Raw genomic sequence first — 22,583 nt, 5'->3', positions numbered from 1 at the left:
TTTCTTTTACCTATGCAACAAGAACAACTTTATTTTTTTACTTGTACCTTGATAGGTACTTATTTTTGGACAACAATCACAGAAAAGCAGTGTTCAATAAGAGTTGAAAATTTCTGAGCTCAAATAGCTTTTCTCACCACCAGTGAGCTACCATACTGGCTGACTAGGTGAGACGTTTAAACTTTCTACGTTGGTGATTATGTGTGTGCGACTCCTTGTTCTAGAGTACTAGGTAACAAAGCACCATCGGAGGGGCTACGGAATTCACCCTGCCTGCAATAGACAAAAAGGGATTTATAGCCTAAAACCTAGCAGCTGGTCTTCACATGGCTCTCAGAGTTCTAACTCTGGAGAAATGGTACTCTGCAGCCTAAAGGAAATAGTAAGCAAGGTAGGATGAAACGACTTAAAGGAGAATTACTGGACAGACAACACAGTCGCATTTAATAAGTAAGGTTATATTTAGGGTTTATAACTAGTCCCTGAATATCCTTAATAACACCCTGGAGGAAAAACCAGGGTGAATGAGAACTTAAGCTTTCCAAGGATTATGGCTCAAATCCTCTGAAATCTACAGGAAGTCAAATAAAATTCACTGGTATTATATCTTTCCCATTGTTTCTGTTTGTTTGTACACTATTATTGAGAACAGGGTAAGTTTGTGGCAGATGTTTTTTCTGGTGTTTCTTGAATAAGTCAGGGGATGCTATATCCCTGAGTCAGTACTCCGTGGCTGAAAACCCTCCCTCCGAAGACTGCCCATGTCGAAGCGGGTGGAGACCTCGCAGCGTACTAATAACGTGTCATCCTTGACGAAGGTTCTTTGTCTGAGGGCTTCCAGATGCATAAAAGTCACGTAGCCAAAACCCTTGGGGTTCCGGGGGATGGTGGGTCTCTGAAAGGCGAGGAGCTCTGGCTTGGCGTCCATTATTTCCTCGTGGTTCTGCCGCACAGCTGCTTCAGACTGATCGAGGATCGTGAGGCGGATGGTTCCCTGGAAGGGCCAAGGCAGGTGGCTGTCGTACTCCCCCTGCATCGTGTGGACAAAGAGGGAGATGTAGTTGGCACAGCGCTGCGCGCTCGGCAGCTGCAGGTGCAGGCGCATGCACAGTTTGTAGCCGGGTTTGCCTGTGTAGAATCCGGGGCTGTGAATGACAACAGGTTTCTCCTCTTCTTGCGATTTCAAGTGCATCCCAAAGTTGCCAATCTTCCAGATGTAAATTCCATTGCACTGCTGTGCTTCTATTTCAGCAACTTTGTCCTCGAGGGTTCGAATAGTTCGCTTGAGCTCACTTACATACATGCTCTGGGTTTCCATTTTCGCAGTCAGTTCCCGGATTTGATGGTCTTGTCTGACGAGGCGACCCTCTAACTGTTGAATGGTTTCTTGGAAATTGTGGACTTCTGAGTGACGCCCAGAGGAAGGCCGGGCGGGAGGGACAGAGTCGTATGGAGGCATGGTGCACTGAGGCGCGGGAGCTACCGCGAGGCTTAGAGTCTGAACAGCCTGGGCCATCATTCTCATATGCGACTGGGTATTCTCCTGCAGGTGGCGTGCCAAGTGATTCCTCTGCATCTGAAAATCAAGCACAGGCCTCAGGTGAGGAATAGAGATTGGAGGACCAGGAAAGGGACCTGGCCAAGTCAAATAAAAGGTCCTGAAGTCACATCATCACTTTCCTCAGTCCCGTACAACCTTCTTTGATTGTATCAGATTCTCCATCCGGAGAAATGATCTTGCCTCTTCATTCCCTGAAAAACTGAGAGGCTATCTGCTGAATACTTGTTCAAGTTTCACTCAGAAAAACCTCCCTCCCACCTGTAAAAGTATCAGGATCTATGCCCGTCCTTCTCTTTGGACTCAGAGCGGACCCTCCTCTTGTCCTAGATTAATACTTCACCTGGGCTCCAAGTGGCATCCATCCCTTTTCACCTCCTCAGGAGGTTATGCTTAGCCATCTCCTTTCTCCTTTATCTTGGAACATTCTCTCCTCTTAACTCTTCCCTTCAGAACAGATTTATTAGTCTTCCTGTTTAAAAAAACTGGGGTGGGGAGGGGAGCAATACCCTCTATTGATCTTGTATCTCCCTCAAGTTAATACCATATTCTTCCTCTTCCTTTTATAACCAAGAGTCATCCACCTGGACTGCCTCCAACCCTGCACTTATTTTTACAAATCTACTGCCAAGTGGAAGCTTCCCTGTCTTCCTGTTTTTCTAAGGTCATCAAGAATAGCCTAATTGTTATGTGAAAAAAACATAATATAACAATTTTATTGTGAGGGTAATTCAGGTACATTATAGAAACAAAGTGTAGATAATCAAAAAGAAAATAAGCTACCTGTTATCTCACCTACCATGAACATTTTGCTACATTTCCTTTTAAGTCTTTCTCTCTATGCACACAAGCAATATAGGATTTCCCCACCAAGTGTAATCATACTCTTCACTATTTGCTCATTTAATTTTTTTAAATTATTAAATGCATACTTACTGCAAAAAAAAAAATTGCAGATATAAAGGCACAGCAGAAAAGCCTAAGTGTACTCACTCTCTCCAGACAAACTGCCTTACCATAAACAATGCTGTCTCTCAGGTATCTGACAAAACTGATTGCTAGGTTTTGAAACTCATGTCGGAGATCATACCACCACCTACTCCTTGCCTGTTTCTCCAGCGTCTGGGACTGTTCATTCATGGCTCCTTTCCTGGTCTACTTTTCTTTCCAGTACACTTCATGCAATCCCAATCACACCTCCCACTGTCATCACCAACTACTTCCCCAAATCAATATTCTGAGTCCCAATTTCTCTTTGGAGCTAAAGACCACATCAACAACGTTGTCAGCCATCTCCAATTCCACTGTTATCCTCTACCACACTATATAGCTTAATTTTCTTGATCTATATTTGAGAATTTAAAACAACAACAACAACTTACCTTTTCATGGCAACCAAAAGCACTGAATGTGCATGGAACTGGGGCTGTAGGACAATCTAGGTCATAGTGATTGGGCATCTGAAAACCAAAACAAAGGCTGAAAAATGTTTTTCCCTGAATTTCATATTCTAGTTTGACAAGATCATCTCAAAAAAAATAATGCTTCATCTAAATAAAATTATATTGCCAATGGCTGCGCTCAACAGTTGAAACAGAAACCAGTTAGCCCACAAAGATTAAAATGATATTTACTTCCAAAAGTCACAGAGAAAGGAAATATCAACATCTCATACTGTGCCCCCAAATCACTCAAAATTCATTTCGAGAACATTAGTTTATTCCTATTGCTGGGGAACTGGCACCCTCTAGCGGCACTTTAAAGAAAACGCACCTTCTGATGTCATCCACAACGCAACTAGGACTCTCCCTGCGGACCATGCCACTGATTCAGTTCAGTTCAGTTCAGTCACTCACTCGTGTCTGACTCTTTGCGACTCCATGGACTGCAGCACACCAGGCTTCCCTGTCCTTCATTATTTCCCAGAGTTTGCTCAAACTCATGTCCATTGAGTCAGTGATGCCATCCAACCATCCCATCCTCTGTCATCCCCTTCTCCTCCTGCCTTCAATCTTTCCCAGCATCAGGGTCTTTTCTAATGTTTGCATCAGGTGGCCAAAGTACTGGAGCTTCAGCATCAGTCCTTTCAATGAATATTCAGGACTGATTTCCTTTAGGACTGACTGGCTTGATCTCCTTGCAGGCCAAGGGACTCTCAAGAGTCTTCTCCAACACCAGAGTTCAAAAGCATCAATTCTTTGGCGCTCAGCATTCTTGATGGTTCAACTCTCAGGCCCATGACGAGGGACCAGTAAACTGTACATCAGAACCACTGACTGCACCCGGTACTTCCCTCATGACCACCTTTCATAGCTTCTTATCTTCTGTTAACCTGCGCACACTCTGACTACAATGGGGAGACTCAGATGCTAGAAGACACTTTAAGCACTAAGTTTTAAAGAAAGTCTCAGCTTTTAATTTGGGGACTCCAAAAAACATTCTTTAAGGTAGATTCATTATACAGAATTATGTTTTTTGAAAGTGGTACTAAATTTGCTCTAAAAATTTAGTTTAGCTATAACCTCAGATGACCTAAGAATATACTGGGTTGCACCTAATGGAAGTTTTTGGCTTAATTCTCACTTATGATTTTAGTAATACCGCTGTGTTATTTGTATTTTTCTGTTTTACAAGATTATTGTTTCTTGCAATGACCAAATATGTAACTAAGTCTCCAATGAAAATAACGATGACTAGGCAACTTGAACTGGAGGAGGAAATGGCAATCTATATGACCCTTCAGAAATAACATCAAAGATCATTTATTCCAACCCTTCATTTCACGTCATCTGTAACAGTGGTCAGTAAAATCGTTTCTGAAGGGTCGGGGAGTAAATATTTTCAGCCTCATAAGCCCTATGGAACCTGTCGCGTGCGTGTGTGCTAAGTCGCTTCAGTCGTGTCTGACTCTGTGAGAGCCTATGGATCGCAGCCCACCAGGCTCCTCTGTCCATGCAATTCTCCAGGTGAGAATACTGGAGTGGGTTGCCATGCCCTCCTCCAGGGAATCTTTCCAACCGAGGGATCGAACCCAGGTCTCGTATGCCTCCTGTATTGGGAGGCAGGTTCTTTACCACTAGCTTCATCTAGGAAGCCCCATGGACTCTGTCACAAGTACTCAACTCTATCACTGCAGTACAAAACCAGCCATATACAAGACATAAAAGGATGGGCAGGGCTGTGTTCCAATGAAACAGCAGGTAGCAGTCAGATTTAGCTGGTGGGCTGGTTTACTAATCCCTAATTTAGAACGTCAACTTTCTTTATCAGAGATAAACGTCCAAGACAATGGCACAGTCAGGGTCAAAATCTAGGTTTTTCTGACTCTAAACCTAGGGTTTTTTCCTATATTAAGTTTTACTTCTGCTAGGTTTTAGATATGCTTTCCTTTAAACATCAAAGCAAGGCAAAAAAGAAAAACCAGGTAGGTGAGAGTTCATAAACAAAAAGAAGTTTAACACCTTCAAATTAAGGCCCTGTTGGAAAAAAACTAAAAAGACTCTGTTAACAGATGAATGGAAAAATTTAGTCGAGGGACAGGTTTTGCTTTTCCTACTTAGTAAGGTAATCAATTATGATCTCTATCTCTGGGTTTGCAGATTTCATGGGTGTATAAATATTTAGTGACTAATATTCATATTTTGTGGGGAAACTCTCCAAATGTCAGAAGATAGCAACCAGATGGAATTTTCCTTTCTCTATTAATAATAAAAATGAATAGTTTTCTATTACAACTACTTCTGATGATGCCTCATCAGGGGTCTACAGACGACCGAACAGAGGGGCTACAGATCCTGGAAATCTCCCAACACGCCTCAGGGGCCATGGCGATCAATAACGTTCTGCCTCAGACTTGTTTCCTTCTATTTCTTCTTTTTCAAGTGGTTTCTGGATACCTAAGATCCTTATTTCACAATCTAAAGATGTATCTCTTATAAATATTTTTGTTCTTTAAATGGGCATTTTAAATTATTTTTATCTAAAAATTACTTGGCTTTGTTTGGAACTTTTATGAATATACATAAACACAGATATTATGTTAATGATTTAGGAATTTTAAGTACTTATGACTGAGTACTTTGTTCTTTCTGAAAGTATTATATCCATATATCTGGGGAAAAAACTCAGTTTTCTAAAAAATTGAAATATAGATAGATTTACAATATTGTATTAGTCTCAAGTATACAGCAAAGTGATTCGGTTACATATATATTTATATTTTTCGGATTACTTTCCATTATAGGTTGCTACAAGATACTGAATATAGCTCCCCACTGTGCTATGTATATCCTTGTTGCTTATCTATTTTATGTATAGGAGTTTGTATCTGTTAATTCAATATACCTAATTTATCTTTCCCCACTTTTTTTTCTTCTTCCGTAATTCTAAGTTTGTTTTTTTACCTCTGGGTCTATTTTTTTGTACTCAGAGTCACTGGCAATATTTCCTGGATTCCTTGTGTAAATGGTAACATGTAACATCTGCCTTTCTGTCTGACTCACCTCACTTAGTATGATATTCCCTAGGCGCATCCACGCTGCTGCAAACGGCAGTACCCCATTCTCTGCTACGGCTGCTGTTGTCAGGGTTCAGTCGCTCAGTCGCGTCTGACTCTCTGCGACCCCATGGACTGAGTGACAGTCTAATGTCTATATACATATACCACATCTTGTTACACCCATCATCTGTTGATGGGCATTTAGCTTGTTTCTAAGTCTTGCCTATTGTAAATCATGTAGCTATGAACACTGGGGTGCATGAACCTTTTCTTTCTTTTTTTTTTGTGCTACACTGTGTGGCTTGCCGGATCTTAGTTCCCACAACCAAGAATTGAATCCAGACCCTTGGCAGTGAATGTGTGGAGTCCTAACCACTGGGCTGCCAGGAATTCCCCATGTACCTTTTCAAATTAAGACAGATATATGCCCGTGAGTAGGATTACTAGATCATATGGTAGTTCTATTTTTACTTTTTTAAGGAACCTCCACAGTGTTTTCCACAGTGGCTGCACCAATTTACATTCTCACCAACAGTGTAGGAGGGTTCCTTTTTCCCCACACCCTCTTTAGAATTTATTATTTGTAGACTTTTAAATGACAGCCACTCTGACTGATGTGAGGGGACAACCGATTGTGACGTTGATTTGCATTTAAAACTCACATCATTTTAATTCTTCTTCAGTCTGCATTCATTTTGCCTTATTGATTTAAAATTTCAATTAAAGACCTAATTCATTTCTTTAATTTATTTATGGAAATACTGGCTTATGAAAGAGAATCACTATACCTGTTCTCTGATGAGCATGGTATTGCAGTATTCACAGATGACATTTGCCAAAGGACAGTTCTGCTCATGAATCTAAATTTTATTGGAGAAATATAAGGAAAAAACGTGAGAAAATCTGAAAAGGTAAAAACAACCTACTTTTATAAAAAGCAGTATTTTTCACTATGAATAAATTAGGGACACTGGTGTGCATAAAATAAAAACATGAGAATAATCTATAATGGTTATTTTCTCTCCCTTCACCAGTGAAGAAATGAGACTCATCTCACCCTCTAGCTCTTTGAAAGAATATGATAGTATGCAAAAGAGAATCTTTTAAATCACTTTTTAAAAACCTGATTAAAAGTCATACAGCATCTGTGACTGTTTGGACATCATTCATCAATACTATAATTCTCCAAAGACCTCTTTTCAAAACTTTCCAGCAGCAGCAAGATGATTTAATTACAACTCTTATCAGGAGGGTAAAGAACAGAAGCATGATTGGGGCAGGTGGCCTAGGTTCTCAAAGCCCCCAGAAAAATGAGTCTTCTTTTCTAGAATACAGTAAATTTAAGAAATAACTAACCCTCCTGGTTAGGCCTATTTTTACTGAAGTTTAAGAAGACACCAATTTGCTGTAATTATGCCTCAGACTTCACTGTTTTTAGCAAGTTAGCTGACACTGTTTGAATAATTAAACAACTTAATAAGCATATGCTTGATCTCATAAGTAGGGACATTACCAAGATGAATCTGCAAGAAATAAAGTCTGAGGAAATATCTTGATAATAAAAAGAACATAAATTGTACATAGATTATTTTAGTAAAAAGGACATAGGATGGGGAAACAAGATCTAGGATCTCTGTGCTGGCCTTCCCATTAATAATATTAATATAAAATCACTTAATCTGTCTATAAATGGAAAAAATGTTCTATCATCATGATGCTGTCAGGTGCCATGGAGTTTCCTTTAAAAAATAAACATTTTAATTGAAGTGTAACACGAGTACAGAAAAGTGAATTCACTGTATGTGTACAGCTCAATGAATCATCACCAAAGCAGCCTACTTTGTGGGATTTAACCTCCTCGAAGTTTCAACGACTCATTTTCTTTTTAAAAGAGAAAAATTAAGTCTTATACAGTAATTATTTTATTTGTCTCTAATCCAAAACTGGTTATTAAAATTCACACAGGGAAACAGATCAGCACATACTTTCCTAGATTTTGTTACTTGTAAATCTTCCCCAGTGGTTAAGTAGCAGAAATAATGCTTTCTAAGAAAGAGACGAAAATACAAACCCTACATTCATTTACTAAAATGGTTTATTTAACTTACTTTCTTAAAAATCAGTCTTCTCACAAATGATAACACAGATTCAGGACTAGATTAACATCTTCATCTCTGCTAACTCCTTCCACTGCACGTTAAAAAAATAAAACAACAGTTGAATCAATAAATCCAACTTAGTACATACCTCTTTATCTTCAAATGCCATCAATGCAGCACAGTTTTCACAAGGAACCTGTCTCCTGGGACACTCCTTGAGAATATGAATATTAAGGTGGCATTTCTGGAAGGGACGCTGGCATTGGGGACAACTCATAAGAGCAAACTCACAGTGTGCCTGATGATCCTATGAAGAAAAATAAATAAGCAGTGTTTGCCAATCCTTGAGAAACCTCCTAAACATCACCTACTCTAAGAATACACTACTCTCTTCTACAGACTCGGCTACTGAACCTGCTTTGTGTAGCACACACCGCAGGACCACAGTATGAGGCTTTAATGGACTTGGTTCAAATAATGGTTGTGAGTTGAAAGTGTACACAAAGGACTTGACTTTTCAGGTTCATTTATCTAATTAGGGAAGAGGGTTGGAAAGAAGTAGATTTTCTCATTATCAATTTAGTGATGTGTTCAAAAGAGCGCTCCTTCAAAAGGAGCTAAGTAAAGGGGGCAAGTTACATGAATATTTCAAATGGAACTTAAGCAATATTTAACTTCTCATAAAAACCACCACATTAAGGACTGATTAGCTTAAAAACAAAATCTTTTATCTGGTGGCTTCAGTTCATCTCAAGCTATAGGAGAACTCCATTTAATTCAAAATAAAATGAATAATTTAGAAAACCAGAGAAAAAAGTATGATGAGGGTGCTAAGATGATGACTACGTGGGGCTTGTTGCTTATTTCAAAATGAGAGAAATGAAGCAATGGGATTAAAATGTGACATATTTAAAATGCTCTTCAGTTTCATTGCAGATAAAGTTCACCCAAAAAACTTTTAGGAGAACACTGATTTATTTTTTATTATCATAGGGTGTAAAGCCAGAGTAGGTGGAAAAAGAAATTTCTGGCTTCTACTTATATTTATACTCAATAATGAAAGGGTTGGTATTAATTCAGCAAGAATTTACTAGCCAATCACTATATGCTAAGCAGTGGCAATATCCAGATGGACAAAGCAAAGTCCCCGTTCTCCAGGAACTTCTTGCATAAACGCACATGGCTAGAATATAACTTTAATACCTCAAGATGCCTCAGTTCCATCTTGTGCAAACAACCTTCATTTGGACATTTCACCATCAGAGAAAGAATCTCTCGTTTTGCAAAATTGTCAGGAAACAGTTGATTTTCCAGCAGTATTTCATTGTCAACTGGACATTTGTGACCTGCATCCCTAAAAGAAACAAATACATTATTTAGTAGATTTAAAACATTCACCTTAGAAAATCCAAAAAATAATACACCACATATAAACTCTTCATTTATTACTTAAACGCATTATATTGTATAATATCACCAAAATAAACTGTCCTTTTATGGACAGTTTATGAACCAGTCTTCTTGTGTTCTGACAGCAGCTATTTAACATACTAGGGAGATGTAACTAAATATATGCTGCTCAGAATACACTAATAACATGTCTACAGTTATTAGTCATAAGTAAAAATTAAACCCATTAGCAGTAACCTCGTGAGGCCACATTTTTAAGGTTTACTCTGAAAAGTCATCAACACTGGCTCATGGACAACACCGGTTTCTTTTATCTTTGTGTCATGGGTACAATGCAGTTGGGAGTTAGAAGGACCTCTATGTCCTGCTTCCCCAAGGTTTATTCCGTCCAATGACGGGAAAAACTATCCCCGAGAAGCTTGGGTGTCTGTCATGCCCCTTTCCCTTTTTGGGATGCTTCAATCTTCACTCACAAAATGTGGCAGGTCAGGGAGGCTACACAGCGTCCATCACTCAGACACTGGCTGTGCACCTCCTACATGTAAGGCAACAGTGGTGGTTCCTGCGGCAGACAAAGGTGCTGAAAATAAGCTATGCTGCCAAATGTCTCAGGACTAGAAATGGTGAGTGACACAGTCAGTGTTCACAGGGCCTCTCTCAGATTGCATGATGTTATTATTACACTGTCAAATATTTTTTTGAGAAGCAGGGACATAAACAAATTTACTGAAATATATTCCCCAAACCTAGATGATTGGGTGTTTAAGAGAAAGTAAGAAGAACCTTTCAAAGTGAACTGGAAACCATTATCCACTGCATAAGCAATCACTCCAAAAGAATATGGAATTGGATTGAGATGTCTTTTGATTCTCTGAATGATTATACCGATGAGAAATTCCTGAGTCGTTCCTTTAAGAACATTAAAGTCAAAGTTAGTGGTCATTTCTAGTTTAGAAGGAGATAGAAAAAAAGAAAAAAAGTCTCGACTTCCTTCTGTGGGTTTTACTTCCTTTTCAGATTACTGTTCCACTACTTTCATGAATATCTTGCTATTAAAAAACTGCTAAAGATCAGTTACCTTCCTGGGCATGGGTGACACTTGGTAAAATACTATACACTTTCACCTACAGAAAAAGCAACAATTCATAATGTGGTCTTGTTTCAACCTAAATATAATATAAATTAAAAACCATTATAAACAGAAAAGGAAAAAAGGTAAGCCTTTAACAGTCTCATGTATGCCCTAAACCAGTGGTCTCAGCTGAGGCAACTCTGAGCCCCAGGGCCATCTGGCAACATCTGGAGATGCTCCGGGTCTCACAACTATAGAAGTGGGCCTATTCTCACCACTCAGTGAGCAGAGGGCAAGGGTGCAGTGAAGCATCCTACAACACCCAGGACATTCTTCCACAACAAAAAACCATCTGGCTCAAACTGCTGATAGTGTGGAGGGTGAGAAAACCAACCCTAAAGAGATACTGGCAATTCACCACTGGTTAACAACTTTTTCTCCAAAACTGAAGTGAGACACATGCTCCCTTGTAATTTAAATTAAGCCAATTCCCAAGTATGGATGTAGTTACCACAAATTCAAATTTTATAGACAAGTCTAGCTAGACTCACAAGAGAAAAAAAAAAGATTCAAGTAAATAAAATCAGAATGAAAGAGGAGACAATTACAACTGATACCACAGACACAGAGAGACTCATGTGAAAAAGTATATGGCGACAAATTTGACAACCTAAAAGAAATGGATAAATTCCAAGAAACATACAACCTCCAAGACTGAATCATAAAGAAACAGAAAATCTGAACAGACTAGATTACCAGTAAGGAGAGTGAATCAGTAATCAAAAACCTTCCAACAAACAAAAGTCTAGAAGCAGATGGTTTTACTAGTGAATGCCATCAAACATTTAAAGGAGAATACCAATCCTTTTCAAATTCTTCCAAAAAAAAAAAAAAAAAAAAACCAGAAGAGAAAAGAACATTTCCAAACTCCTTTGATGAGGCTAGCATTACCCTGATGCCAAACCAGGTATTGGGGATGCCACAAGAAAAAAAAAATTATTTAAAAGTCAAAAGGAAAACTTACAAGATGAGTTAATGGCCAGATAATCTACTTAAAAATGATTTCACCGATATAAGTAGATGCTTATTAGTTGAAGAACCAAAAATTCCCCTACTTCTTCGATTTTTTGGTTCTGTATAGAACTCCTAAAAATGTTCCCATCTACTTTTGAGTAATAGTAAAATATATCTATTTCTTAGGAGATGAATTTTATTCCTTTGCAGAAATCCCATATACTTTCATTCAGCTGAAGCAATCATAATTTACTGAGCACCTACTATGTATCAGTGCTTAGGAAATATCAAGAAGTTCTCAATCCCTGCTCTCAAGGATTATCTTCCAGCAGGGTGGGGTGAGGGGGCAAGCAGACAATAAGCGCACAAATTATCTGTATTTTTAAAGATTAAAAGTGCTGAAGAAAAAAAGTACCTAGGGGAGAAAGGGAGTATGGGGCGATGAGGGGGAAGGCATGCTGTGGTATAAACCGGGAGGCCAGGGTATCTACAGGAAGGTGAGATCTGAGCCACGCTGAGGGAGTAAAGCGCAGTGACTAAGCAGTTAGCTGACATCAGATGCAGTGAGAACAGCGCCAGCCAACCACACAAGGCAAGGGCATGCCTGGCAAATTCAAGGAGCAGCAAAGAGTGAACAGGTGGAGGGTACGGGAGTCTAACAGAAAGGTGGTCAGATATGACTTAGTGACTGAACAATGACAAAAGAAAATGCATGGGCCCATTATATATGGTCTTACAAGGGCTTTGGCTTGTACTGCCAGATGCCGGCTGCAATGTTTGAAGCAGAGACATCATCTTACTTATCTTGCCAGGTTCATTCTGGCTGCTATATTGAGAACAGCCTGGAAGAAAGCAAGGGTGGAAGGAGGGCAGCCTGTGAGAGAGCTGATGGGGATTCAGAACAGGGTGGCAGCAGTGGAGGCAGTGAGAAGATACTGAATTTTGGCAGAGTCATCCATCAATGTTGTTTAGTTGCAAAGTCACGTCCAACTCTTTGCAAACCCCGTGGACTGTAGCCTGTCAGCCTCCTCTGTCCATGGGATTTCCCAAGCCAGAATATCGGACTGGGCTGCCATTTCTTTCTCCAGGAGATCTTCTCATTTTAGGAATCAAACTCAAGTCTCCTGCATCTCCTGCACTGGCAAGCAGATTCTTTATCACTGAGTCACCAGGGAAGCCCTGTCGATCAATACCTTAAGTGAAAGTCGCTCAGTCATGTCCGACTCTTGTGACCCCATTGACTATACAGTCCATGGAATTCTCCAGGTCAGAACAGTGGAGTGGATAACCTTTCCCTTCTCCAGGGGAATCTTCCCAACCCAGGGATCGAACCCAGGTCTCATGCATTGCAGGTGGATTCTTTACCAGCTGAGCCACAGGGAAGACCTCTGCACTGGCATGCAGATTCTTTATCACTGAGCCACTAGGGAAGCTCCATGAATCAATACCTTAAAAATATTGGTTATTTTACAGTAGTCCATAGGCTTCAGGTAGCAGACAAAAATGTAATGTGGCTAAAATGAGAATAATGATTACTTACAGAGTCAGCATTATTTGCACAGTCAAGGTGATCATATTCATTTAAGGTACTTTCTATATTATTTTCTTAAAGCTTCAAGACACACTCCAGTCTGTAACACAACTGCTTTAAGTAGAAGGAGCTACTTATTGTTTATTTATCTAAGTGTCAAAAAGGGAAGGAGACAGTAATTACCTTTCATGCTACAGTAAGAATTGGAATAAGAATGTAAATTTCTCCGTTTTCTGTCCACTGCTCTTCTCCCTGAGGCAGCTTTTTCCGTATAAGACTATTCTGTGTAATAATGTTCCATTTGGTTGTTACAGCATTTGGTTCATTCTTGATGCTCACGTACCTTATGGATTTGATGATGCAGGCTTTGCAGAACCTGTGGCCGCAAGGTGTCTGCACCGCTTCCCGCAAAGCCATCAAGCAAATGGGGCACTCGTACTTGCTCTCCAGGGGGGGGTCAAACTCCACGTCGTACCCCTGGATCTCTTCCATGAAGGAGCTGGAGAGAGTCACCGTGCTGGCTGTCCCACTCACACTGTCGTCCTTTGCTGCTGTCCCACAGGAGCTGGCGGCCATGGCGGCGCAGCAGTCGCTCTCGGACTGGCTGGATCCGCAGCTGTTTTCACAGTGTAGCAGACTCATAGTAACGTGATCATCGACTGCTCTGTAGACACAGCAAGGGAAAAAAATGCCTTAACATATGTTCACACACACACATATCATAGCTATCTATGCAAGCCAGCTTTTAGTGGATATATTACTACATGAGCTATGCTTAACATCATTTACAGAAAACTTCCAAAGTTTTTTTTAGCTTTGCCTCATAAAAGTACTATTTTACAAGTTGAGGAATTCGTGAGCTAGTAGAAAGCTGGAATATAAGATTAACAGAAGAAAAATACCTCAGTTGTAATAACTAGCATAATTATCTGTTTAAATGTCTGTTTTCTACGACTGGGGTTTCAAGAATTTTTGTTTCCTCAGTACTTAGCACGAGCTCTTTCACCTACCAGGTGTCCATTAAGCAGCTGAAATGAACTTAATTATGCTGCTCAAGTTCCTTCAAGTGTTCAGAGCTGAAGGGAACAGTATGACCGGCAGGCAGTGCAAAGAAGACCAGTGCATAAGGAATCAAAAGGCTCATGAGAAACTATTCGATACGTGATTTAAGGCGATGTAACCATTTGGATCTCAGTTTCCTTCTCCAGACCTAAAATTCTATTGAGTACAGCTGACCCGTGAACAACCTGGTGTAAGGGGTGCTAACCCCCACATGATAAAAAATCCAAGTTGGCCCTCTGTTCTCAGAGTTCCACATTCTTGAAGTCAACAACCACAGATCCTGTACTGAAAAAAGAAAAACAAAAACAACTGCATATAAGTGGACCTGTGCAGTTCAAACCTGTGCTATTCAAGGGGTCAACTGTACCTCCAAATGTTCAGTGTGGCAATTTCTATTTCACAGGAAGAACAGAATTTAAAAAGCATATTATTTGTACATCCCCATGCCCTCAGTCAAGTGACTACGTTTCATCATTAATGACTGGAAAAACAAATGAGGCTTTGTTCACCTATGGAAAACCATGGCTTTCAAGGGTAGGTAGGATGCTTTCAAATTCAAACCATTACTGGAATTTACAAGGTAACAAGTTGAGGTCTAAAAGCAATTCACAATCTAATTAACCAGGTCCCTCCTGTGGATAATCACACTGAAGGAAAATTCTCAGTCTATGTGCCAGATACACAGCTGACCCTTGAACAACATGGGGGTTAGGGCTGCTGACCCCATGCAGGTAAAAATCCACATACAACTTCATGGTCTTTGTTTATACCCACTTATTCAATCAAGCTCTGATGACATAATGCTGTAGTATTTATTGGGGAAAAAAAAATCCACCTATAAGCGGATTCATGCAGTTTGAACAAGTGTTGTTCAAGCATCAACCAGAGTTCTAGAAAACAAAATGTAATTCTCCAGCCAATGTTGTAGACAATGTATCCCCAGCCTGTCTCATTTCTATATAAAATTCCTGCCTGCCACCATGACAAACAGTGGATTAAGACAGTAATCTTCAATCTTTTTACCATGATAGAGATCTTTTTTTTTCCTTCTCAGAAATCCTGAGAACCATTTGATGAGCACCTACAAAGGACGAGGCACTATTCTGGCTGAAGAGGTACTCCCATGAAGTGGTGAAGAGCTTAGGTGCTAGAACTGGATGATGTGAGTTTAACTTCTGTCTCCATTATTTGGTGTACGCCCTGGGCAAATCACACAACCTTTTGGTGCTTTAGATTCCTCATCTGTAAATGGGGATAACAAAAGAATCCACCTCAGAATTCCATTAAGTGTATTAATATGTGCAAAACACTTAGAACTGTGCTTGGAAGTAAAATGAGTTATCCTCTGTAGCTCCATAAGGGTTATTTTATTTAATAGTTTCATTGTTCCCCCTTCCCCCCTGTCAAAGGGAAAACTCTGAATCTTTAAAAGGCTAAGTAACTTGCCAAGGATTAAGCAACTAAGAAGAAACAGAGTTAGGATTAGCACTCAAGACTACCTGACCCCAGAGCCTGTGCAATTTGTACTAGCCTATAGCTGTCTATATTTTGACAACTTTTCTATCAAGCTGTATTAAAACTCTTTCCAATTATTATGACACTAGACTAAGATGCTGACAATAACTTCTATTAAACATGAGCTGTCCAGTGTTATTAGGTTGGGTTGACAGAATTCCAAAAAATCAGTAAAGAAAGGCTGGTGCTTTGTTTCATTTTTTTAGTTTCGATATAATATTTTCAAAGAGTTAAAAATAGTTCAAGAAGCCTTGCTATAGGTAATGCAGATTCCCAGGGAAGGCTGTGCAAATAGATGAGAAGAAAGGAATGGCAAGATAATGGAAAAGAACAGAATTAGTCTTTACACCTGTGCTCCAGGAGGGGGTAAAAGGCCCCTGTTACACCCTCCAAATCTGAGGACAGATGACACCGTGATGCTATACTAGGGTGTAAACCCTTTGTTTTTTGTTTCCCCATATACATTTTTGTTGGAGAAGGAAATGGCAACCCACTCCAGTATTCTTCCCTGGAGAACCCCATGAAAAGAGGAGCCTGGCAGGCTCTAGTCCATGGGGTCTCAAGAGTTGGACACGACTTATCGACTAAACACACACACACACACAGATGTACATTTTTGTGTTTAATTACTACTTTAGTTAAATTTCTTAGAAGTAGAATTATAGCTCAGCTTTATAACTTTTTATGATTTCTTATAGATGATGCTGGTTATCCAACATGAGCTACATTTTGATACACAATATCAAAGGCTTTCTAATTCCCACTCCCAAGAGTAGATTAAGTATGAGAGAACACATTTTACATACCTTTGATAATTCCAGGTATAGTTACTTTTTGAAACTTTATTCATTTTTTAAAAGTAAAATCAATTCTGAGAAATTAAGGTTTGTTTGGTCATACAGCATATATCAAAGTGCTAGCCAGAAGACAAAAGCAAAAGTCACCGAGCCAAGTCTACTTTTTCTGCCCAAATGTCCAGTTAAATTTTAGTTTATCGGATAGTTGATATACTGCCCTCTTGCTGTCCAGTTAAAAAAACTTGAAGGTCTTTAGGTTGAAAGAGAACTTTCATAGCAAATATGTTACTAAAAAAAAAATCTGTCCATTCAGTCACAATTCCTTAAAAGGAATTCCACTGCAGGAATGCAGTGTTAAGACATGAAAGGGAGCATGTCTTAAAAATCTAATTGCCACTACTTTTCAAGCTTTTTAGAAGTAATACAAAAGCTTTACACCTTTCAAATAAACTTTTTTAGGGAGTCACTATGTTTACAGGATATAGTCCCATGTAACTATACTGCAAAGGGAAAATTAAGCTAAAGCAGTATTTTGAGTGCCATTCAGTATTTTTAGGTTTACTCTTTCTCTTTGGCAAGTTAAAACAATTTTTCCCTTTGCTTTTCCGGATTGTGATGACTTAAATGAAAATCATTTTCCTAACTACAATGAGTAACTGTTTTAATTAACACCGATGAAAAAAACAATGCTTAGAGTCAGCTACAGAAGTGAATAGAAGATGACCTGGCAACCAAGTAGAAAATATTATGTTCTATTAGGGGTGTTTTTTTTTTTAACCTTACATGGTGCCTCAGGCATCCACTTCATGAGATGCTACAGACACAGGCTTGGCTTTTCATAAGCTAAAATAGAGTTAGCAGATATTTTTACTTGCAAATAAAGATTTGTTACAGCCTCTTATCTATTCTAACATTTAGAATTCATATGCCTTTCTACGTGAATTAATAGAAGAGACAGTACAAAGTTCATGGTTCCTTAGTAGGTTAAGAGTTTCATGACTAATTCCCTCTGTGTGAACCGAGTAAGCACTGCGTTAATTAAATATTGTAGGATGTATCCACTGCCAACTTGTTTTGACTGCAAAATGAATATTGAAAATAGCCTTACAAGAAGTCATAGCTTACATTCCCCTATTAGCAAGGGTGTATATATTAGTCTAAAGAGTATATTGCTAAATATCTTGTGGGAGGGAGAGTAGCGTAATGCACAAAAATTTGTTTCTGTAAGATCTACAGATGCTAGGAAGAGAAACCCACCAAGCTAAAGAAATCAATGTTATATCTTGAAATGGTCAACTTTAAGTCAACGGAAATTCGTTCATAGTTAGACTTGTAACTCACATAAAGTAAAGCTATGTTAATATAAAACACTGAGAAATCACCTCTAATTTGCTATTAGCTTAGAAACAAGAACTATTTACCAGGTCTTTAAAATCTATTCCTAAAATTGCAAAGACCTGCAAAAGTGTTGCAATGGCCAAGAAGTGCTGGCCAAAAGAGTTATTCTTGAACACAAATCTGAGGGGCATTCCCCTTTCTAGGCACTATTTATTCTCCTCCAAGAGGCAAAGATTTGAACAACTTCTTTCAAAATCGAAGTGGCCACAAATTTATCGGGTATTCAAATCTGTCACAGAAAAGCCCTCAAGTTACAATTCTGAAACAGTGCTGTATGCAGCGCGTGCAGGTTGAAACTCTAATCGTCACATGGGCAACAAGTGCCTGAGACACAGTCCTTCCTGCAGTCACGAAAGGGGCCACAACACCCTCACCCCACCCCCAGGCTTCAGATCAGAAAAGCCCCTTCTCCCTTCCCCAGTAATCACAAGTGGATGGATAAAACGCCTGTGGTCAGATTCTCAAGGCCAACACTCAGAAAGTTTTTCTTGTTTCTATGGCCGTGTGCAGTAAGACATTTAGTAAATTACTCTCCCGAGAAACCAGAGAAAACACGCACATAGCACAGGCTCAAGCTGCTAAAACTTGTAGGTACTTTCTGTTCACTCAAGACAGTCCTAACTCTCAGTTGGAGTTCCCCCGAAGCCAAATACTAGGAACAGCTTTATCAACCCAGCGTCTGGAACAATCGCTAGAACTCCCAAGTGCAGGCGCGGGGGAGGAAACATTCGTGTCAGCTGAACTTTTTTTTTTTTTTTTTAAAGCTTGCTGCCTGGGAAGACTACCGAGTTCAACACGGAGCCTCAAAATAGCTTTCCCATGACAGTGACAGAGGGAGTCGCTACGAACTTAAGAGGGATTTTTTTTTTTTTTAAAAGCTGGTAACATCCGAGCGACGGGAAAATCCAGGAGGCGATTTCCTCTTCTGGGAAGGGAATGCGCCGACTAGGGCAGGTCCGGCGGAGGAAGCTGGCGCGCGACTCCCGCTGGGGGATGGAGTGGCTCGGGGAGGAGGTGCCGCTGGCCGGCGGAGCGGAGGGGTCAGGGGGCGGGGTCCCCAACCTGTAGGAGCCTAGGGGAGAGGAGGCGGCGTCCCCAGCCCTCGGGAAGCGAGGGGACAGGGGCGGCATCCCCAACCCGTCAGAAGCCAGGGGACAGGCGCTGCGACCCCAACCCGTGGGAAGCGAGAGGAGAGAAGGAGACGTCCCCGCTCGTGGGGAGCGAGGCCGCGACCTCCAGGAGCCGTCAGAAGACTCACCGTTCGGGTTCGCTGGGCCGCCGACTCCACCCGGCCGCACGACTCCGCTCGGCCAAGGCGCCAGGAGAGGAAGGCGCCGCGCTCCGTGCCGAAGTGGCCGGAAAGCCAGTCTCCTAACTTGAAGGCCGCCACTGCTGCGTCCTCTGGGCGCCCGGAGCCCGAGCCCCAGAGGTGGACACCCCTACTTCCGCCTTCTCTGCTCGCGGGGGAGCGAGGGGCGGGGAGCGGGCGGGGAGCGGACAGAGGGGCAGAGCCGCGCGGGGGCGTCCCCTGGCGGCGGTCCTCCACCCGAGCGCGCTGTGGCGCATGCGCGAGGCGGCCGGTCTAGGGCTCTCTGGGACGTTTCCGCCCTCCGTGGTGGGAATCCCACCTGGGTTCTGTACATCGCGGTCTGAACTCTGTGTGTGGGGGGGCGGGGGGGGCGCATATGTGTGTGTGTGTGTGTGTGTGTGTGTGTGTGTGTGTGTGTGTGAGAACTGGGGCGTGTGTGTGTGTGTGAACTGGGGCGTGTGTGTGTGTGTGTGTGTGTGAACTGGGGCGTGTGTGTGTGTGTGTGTGAGAACTGGGGCGTGTGTGTGTGTGTGTGTGTGTGAGAACTGGGGCGTGTGTGTGTGTGTGTGTGAGAACTGGGGCGTGTGTGTGTGTGTGTGAGAACTGGGGCGTGTGTGTGTGTGTGAACTGGGGCGTGTGTGTGTGAACTGGGGCGTGTGTGTGTGTGAACTGGGGCGTGTGTGTGTGTGTGTGTGTGTGAACTGGGGCGTGTGTGTGTGTGTGAGAACTGGGGCGTGTGTGTGTGTGTGTGTGTGTGTGTGTGTAGCAGAAACAGCAGTAATTCCACACTGTGTTCTTATAGCTTACCTATGCAAGCCGCAGCGAAATCCCAACTCAACGAAATCACTTGACCTTCGAGAATTCTTAAATCCTTCCCTGACTCCACCGGACTTGCCAAAGAAGTTTCCATCAAAAGTAGAACCCTCTTCTCACCTACCCCTTCAACCAGTCCAAGGAAGTCAAACCCGTATATTTAAATATGTTTTTGAAACTTCTGCCAAGCACATCATCTCTTTTGCTGTCAATGTTGCAAGAAAGCTGTTTTGAATTCCCTGCAGAACCACATGCAAACCTGTAAGGAATGTAACAAGCAGGAGATGCCTGAGAGATTTTGACCCATCGCTGCAAACCTGACTCGTCCTTCACCTTTTTAGGGGAGATATTGCCAGGTGATGGATTTTATGTGTACACATCCTGAAACCAGAGTGCTTTGTTCCAATCTAGTTTTTCTGCTTTATAAATTACTTGACTTTAAATAATGTATTGAATCTTTCTTCAGTTTTTGATCTTGTATTGAAATAAGGATAATGATTATATCTACCTCATTGGTAGCATGTTGGAGTGAGATAAGTTAGGACATAGAGATAGATTTTAAAAAACTATCTAGGACATAATATGTGCTTAATAAATGTTAACAATAATGTATTTCCTGCTTTCTCATTGCTGATCTATTTTTTAAAAATACTTAACATCTTTAAGAAACTGTCACGAGTTTTCGATTCTATCTGCCCCCTTCTCTTTTTTAAAAAGGTATTTTGAAATATTTAAGATATAAAAGAAATTAGCTACACATTTATGTGCTCACCACCCAGCTCGCTAAAGAAATCAGTGCCAGTAGAATGGCCAGCTCTTCTGTATCACTCCCCAGTGATTCCCTACGCTCCATAAACATAAATCCTGTATGCAATGGTGAAGAAATCATTATGTGAAGCTGAGAGATGGAGAAAAGGAAGCGCAAGAGAGTTAGACTTTCCTCCACTTACTAATATGAACTCTGGGGAAAGTTTTGTAGTTTCTGTCAACTTAAAAAATATTCACAACCTAAAAGTTGAGAGTTATGTTTTACTTGGTGGGAATTTTTAGGACTTCAAGCCTGGGAGTCAGCATCTCAAGTGACTCTGAGAGAACTGTTCCAAGGAGGTGAGGGGAAGAGCCAGGTTATCTAGAAGTTTTGCAGTGAAGGATAGATAGTCTGAACATCAAGAGATTATTGTTAATTAAAACCGGATATTCCCAAGTTAAGGAATTTAGCACTTTTCTAGGTATGGGAAGATGCAAGAGTCTGGGCTCATTGAAATCATTCCTTTGGTATCAGTTCAGTTCAATTCAGTCATCAGTCATGTCCAACTCTTTTCAACCCCATGGACTGCAGCATGCCAGACTTCCCTGTCCTGGAGCTACTCAAATTCATGTCTATTGAGTCAGTGATGCCATCCAACCATCTCATCCTCTGTCATCCCCTTCTCCTTCTGCCTTTTAATCTTTCCCAGCATCAGGGTCTTTTCAAATGAGTCAGTTCTTTGAATCAGGTGGCCACAGTATTGGAGTTTCAGCTTCAGCATCAGTCTTTCCAATGAATATTCAGGACTGACTTCCTTAAGGATGGACTGGTTGGATCCCCTTGCAGTCCAAGGGACTCTCAAGAGTCTTGTCCAACACCACAGTTCAAAAGCATCAATTCTTCGGTGCTCAACCTTCTTTTCACATCCATATATGACCACTGGAAAAATGACAGCTTTGACTAGACGGAACTTTGTTAGCAAAGTGATGACTCTGCTTTTTAATATGCAGTTTAGGTTGGTCATAACTTTTCTTTGAAGGAGTAAGCATCTTTTAATTTCATGGCTGCAGTAACCATCTGCAATGATTTTGGAGCACAAAAATGTAAAGTCTCTCACTATTTCCATTGTTTCCCCATCTATTTGCCATGAAGTGATGGGACCAGGATGCCATGATTTTAGTTTTCTGAATGTTGAGTTTTAAGCCAACTTTTTCACTCTCCTCTTTCACTTTCAACAAGAGGCTCTTTAGTTCTTCTTCGCTTTCTGCCATAAGGATGGTGTCATTTGCATATCTGAGGCTATTGATATTTCTCCGAGCAGTCTTGATTTCAGCTTGTGCTTCCTCCAGCCCAGCATTTCTCATGATGTACTCTGCATATAAGTTAAATAAGCAGGGTGACAATATACAGCCTTGATGTACTCCTTTCCTGATTTGGAACCCATCTGTTGTTCCATGAACAGTTCTAACTGTTGCTTCTTGCCCTGCATACAGGTTTTGCAGGAGGCAGGTCAGGTGGTCTGGTATTCCCATCTCTTGAAGAATTTTCCAGTTTGTTGTGATCCACACAGTCAAAGGCTTTGGCATAGTCAATAAAGCAGAAATAGATGTTTTTCTGGAACTCTCTTGTTTTTTCAATGATCCAATGGATGTTGGCAATTTGATCTCTGGTTCCTCTGCTTTTTCTAAATCCAGCTTGGACACATGGAAGTTCACGGTTCACATACTGTTGAAGCCTGACTTGGAGAATTTTGAGTATT

The 22,583-nt window shown here is 40.9% G+C and overlaps 1 protein-coding gene and 1 long non-coding RNA gene across 3 annotated transcripts; one reads left to right on the top strand and one right to left on the bottom strand.

The window, feature by feature from the left end:
* TRAF6 (TNF receptor associated factor 6) lies at positions 1–19,298 on the bottom strand. Of its 2 annotated transcripts, XM_070473162.1 has the most exons (8): positions 19,213–19,298; positions 15,268–15,486; positions 13,526–13,846; positions 9,359–9,509; positions 8,304–8,462; positions 6,845–6,916; positions 2,941–3,018; positions 1–1,576 (listed from the first exon to the last, which is right to left on the bottom strand). In XM_070473162.1, the coding sequence occupies exons 3-8, from the start codon at positions 13,822–13,824 to the stop codon at positions 707–709; spliced, it is 1,629 nt and encodes a 542-aa protein (XP_070329263.1). In that variant the 5' UTR covers positions 13,825–13,846; positions 15,268–15,486; positions 19,213–19,298; the 3' UTR covers positions 1–706. The 2 variants fall into 2 exon arrangements, with proteins under 2 accessions (XP_070329263.1, XP_020760638.1); XM_020904979.2 differs by lacking the exon at positions 15,268–15,486 and having other exon boundaries at positions 19,213–19,297.
* Positions 19,296–20,688, top strand: LOC110144876 (uncharacterized). Its single transcript, XR_002315997.2, has 2 exons — positions 19,296–19,383; positions 20,066–20,688. It is a non-coding gene; the product is annotated as an uncharacterized lncRNA (long non-coding RNA).
* Positions 20,689–22,583: the final 1,895 nt, after the last annotated feature.

Source organism: Odocoileus virginianus, chromosome 10 (assembly GCF_023699985.2).
Source record: "Odocoileus virginianus isolate 20LAN1187 ecotype Illinois chromosome 10, Ovbor_1.2, whole genome shotgun sequence".
Taxonomy (NCBI): Eukaryota; Metazoa; Chordata; class Mammalia; order Artiodactyla; family Cervidae; genus Odocoileus; species Odocoileus virginianus.
Note: the sequence above shows the minus strand (reverse complement) of the source record. Positions and strands in the feature narration are given on the sequence as shown.

Excerpts from the sequence above, each read along its gene's own strand:
- TRAF6 (XM_070473162.1), bottom strand. The coding sequence starts at position 13,824 with ATGAGTCTGCTACACTGTGAAAACAGCTGCGGATCCAGCCAGTCCGAG. Across the intron at positions 6,917-8,303 it reads TGGCATTTGAAGATAAAGAG|ATTCATGAGCAGAACTGTCC; the intron begins GTATGTACTAAG and ends AATAAAATTTAG. Across the intron at positions 1,577-2,940 it reads CTTTTGGTTGCCATGAAAAG|ATGCAGAGGAATCACTTGGC; the intron begins GTAAGTTGTTGT and ends CTTGATTTTCAG.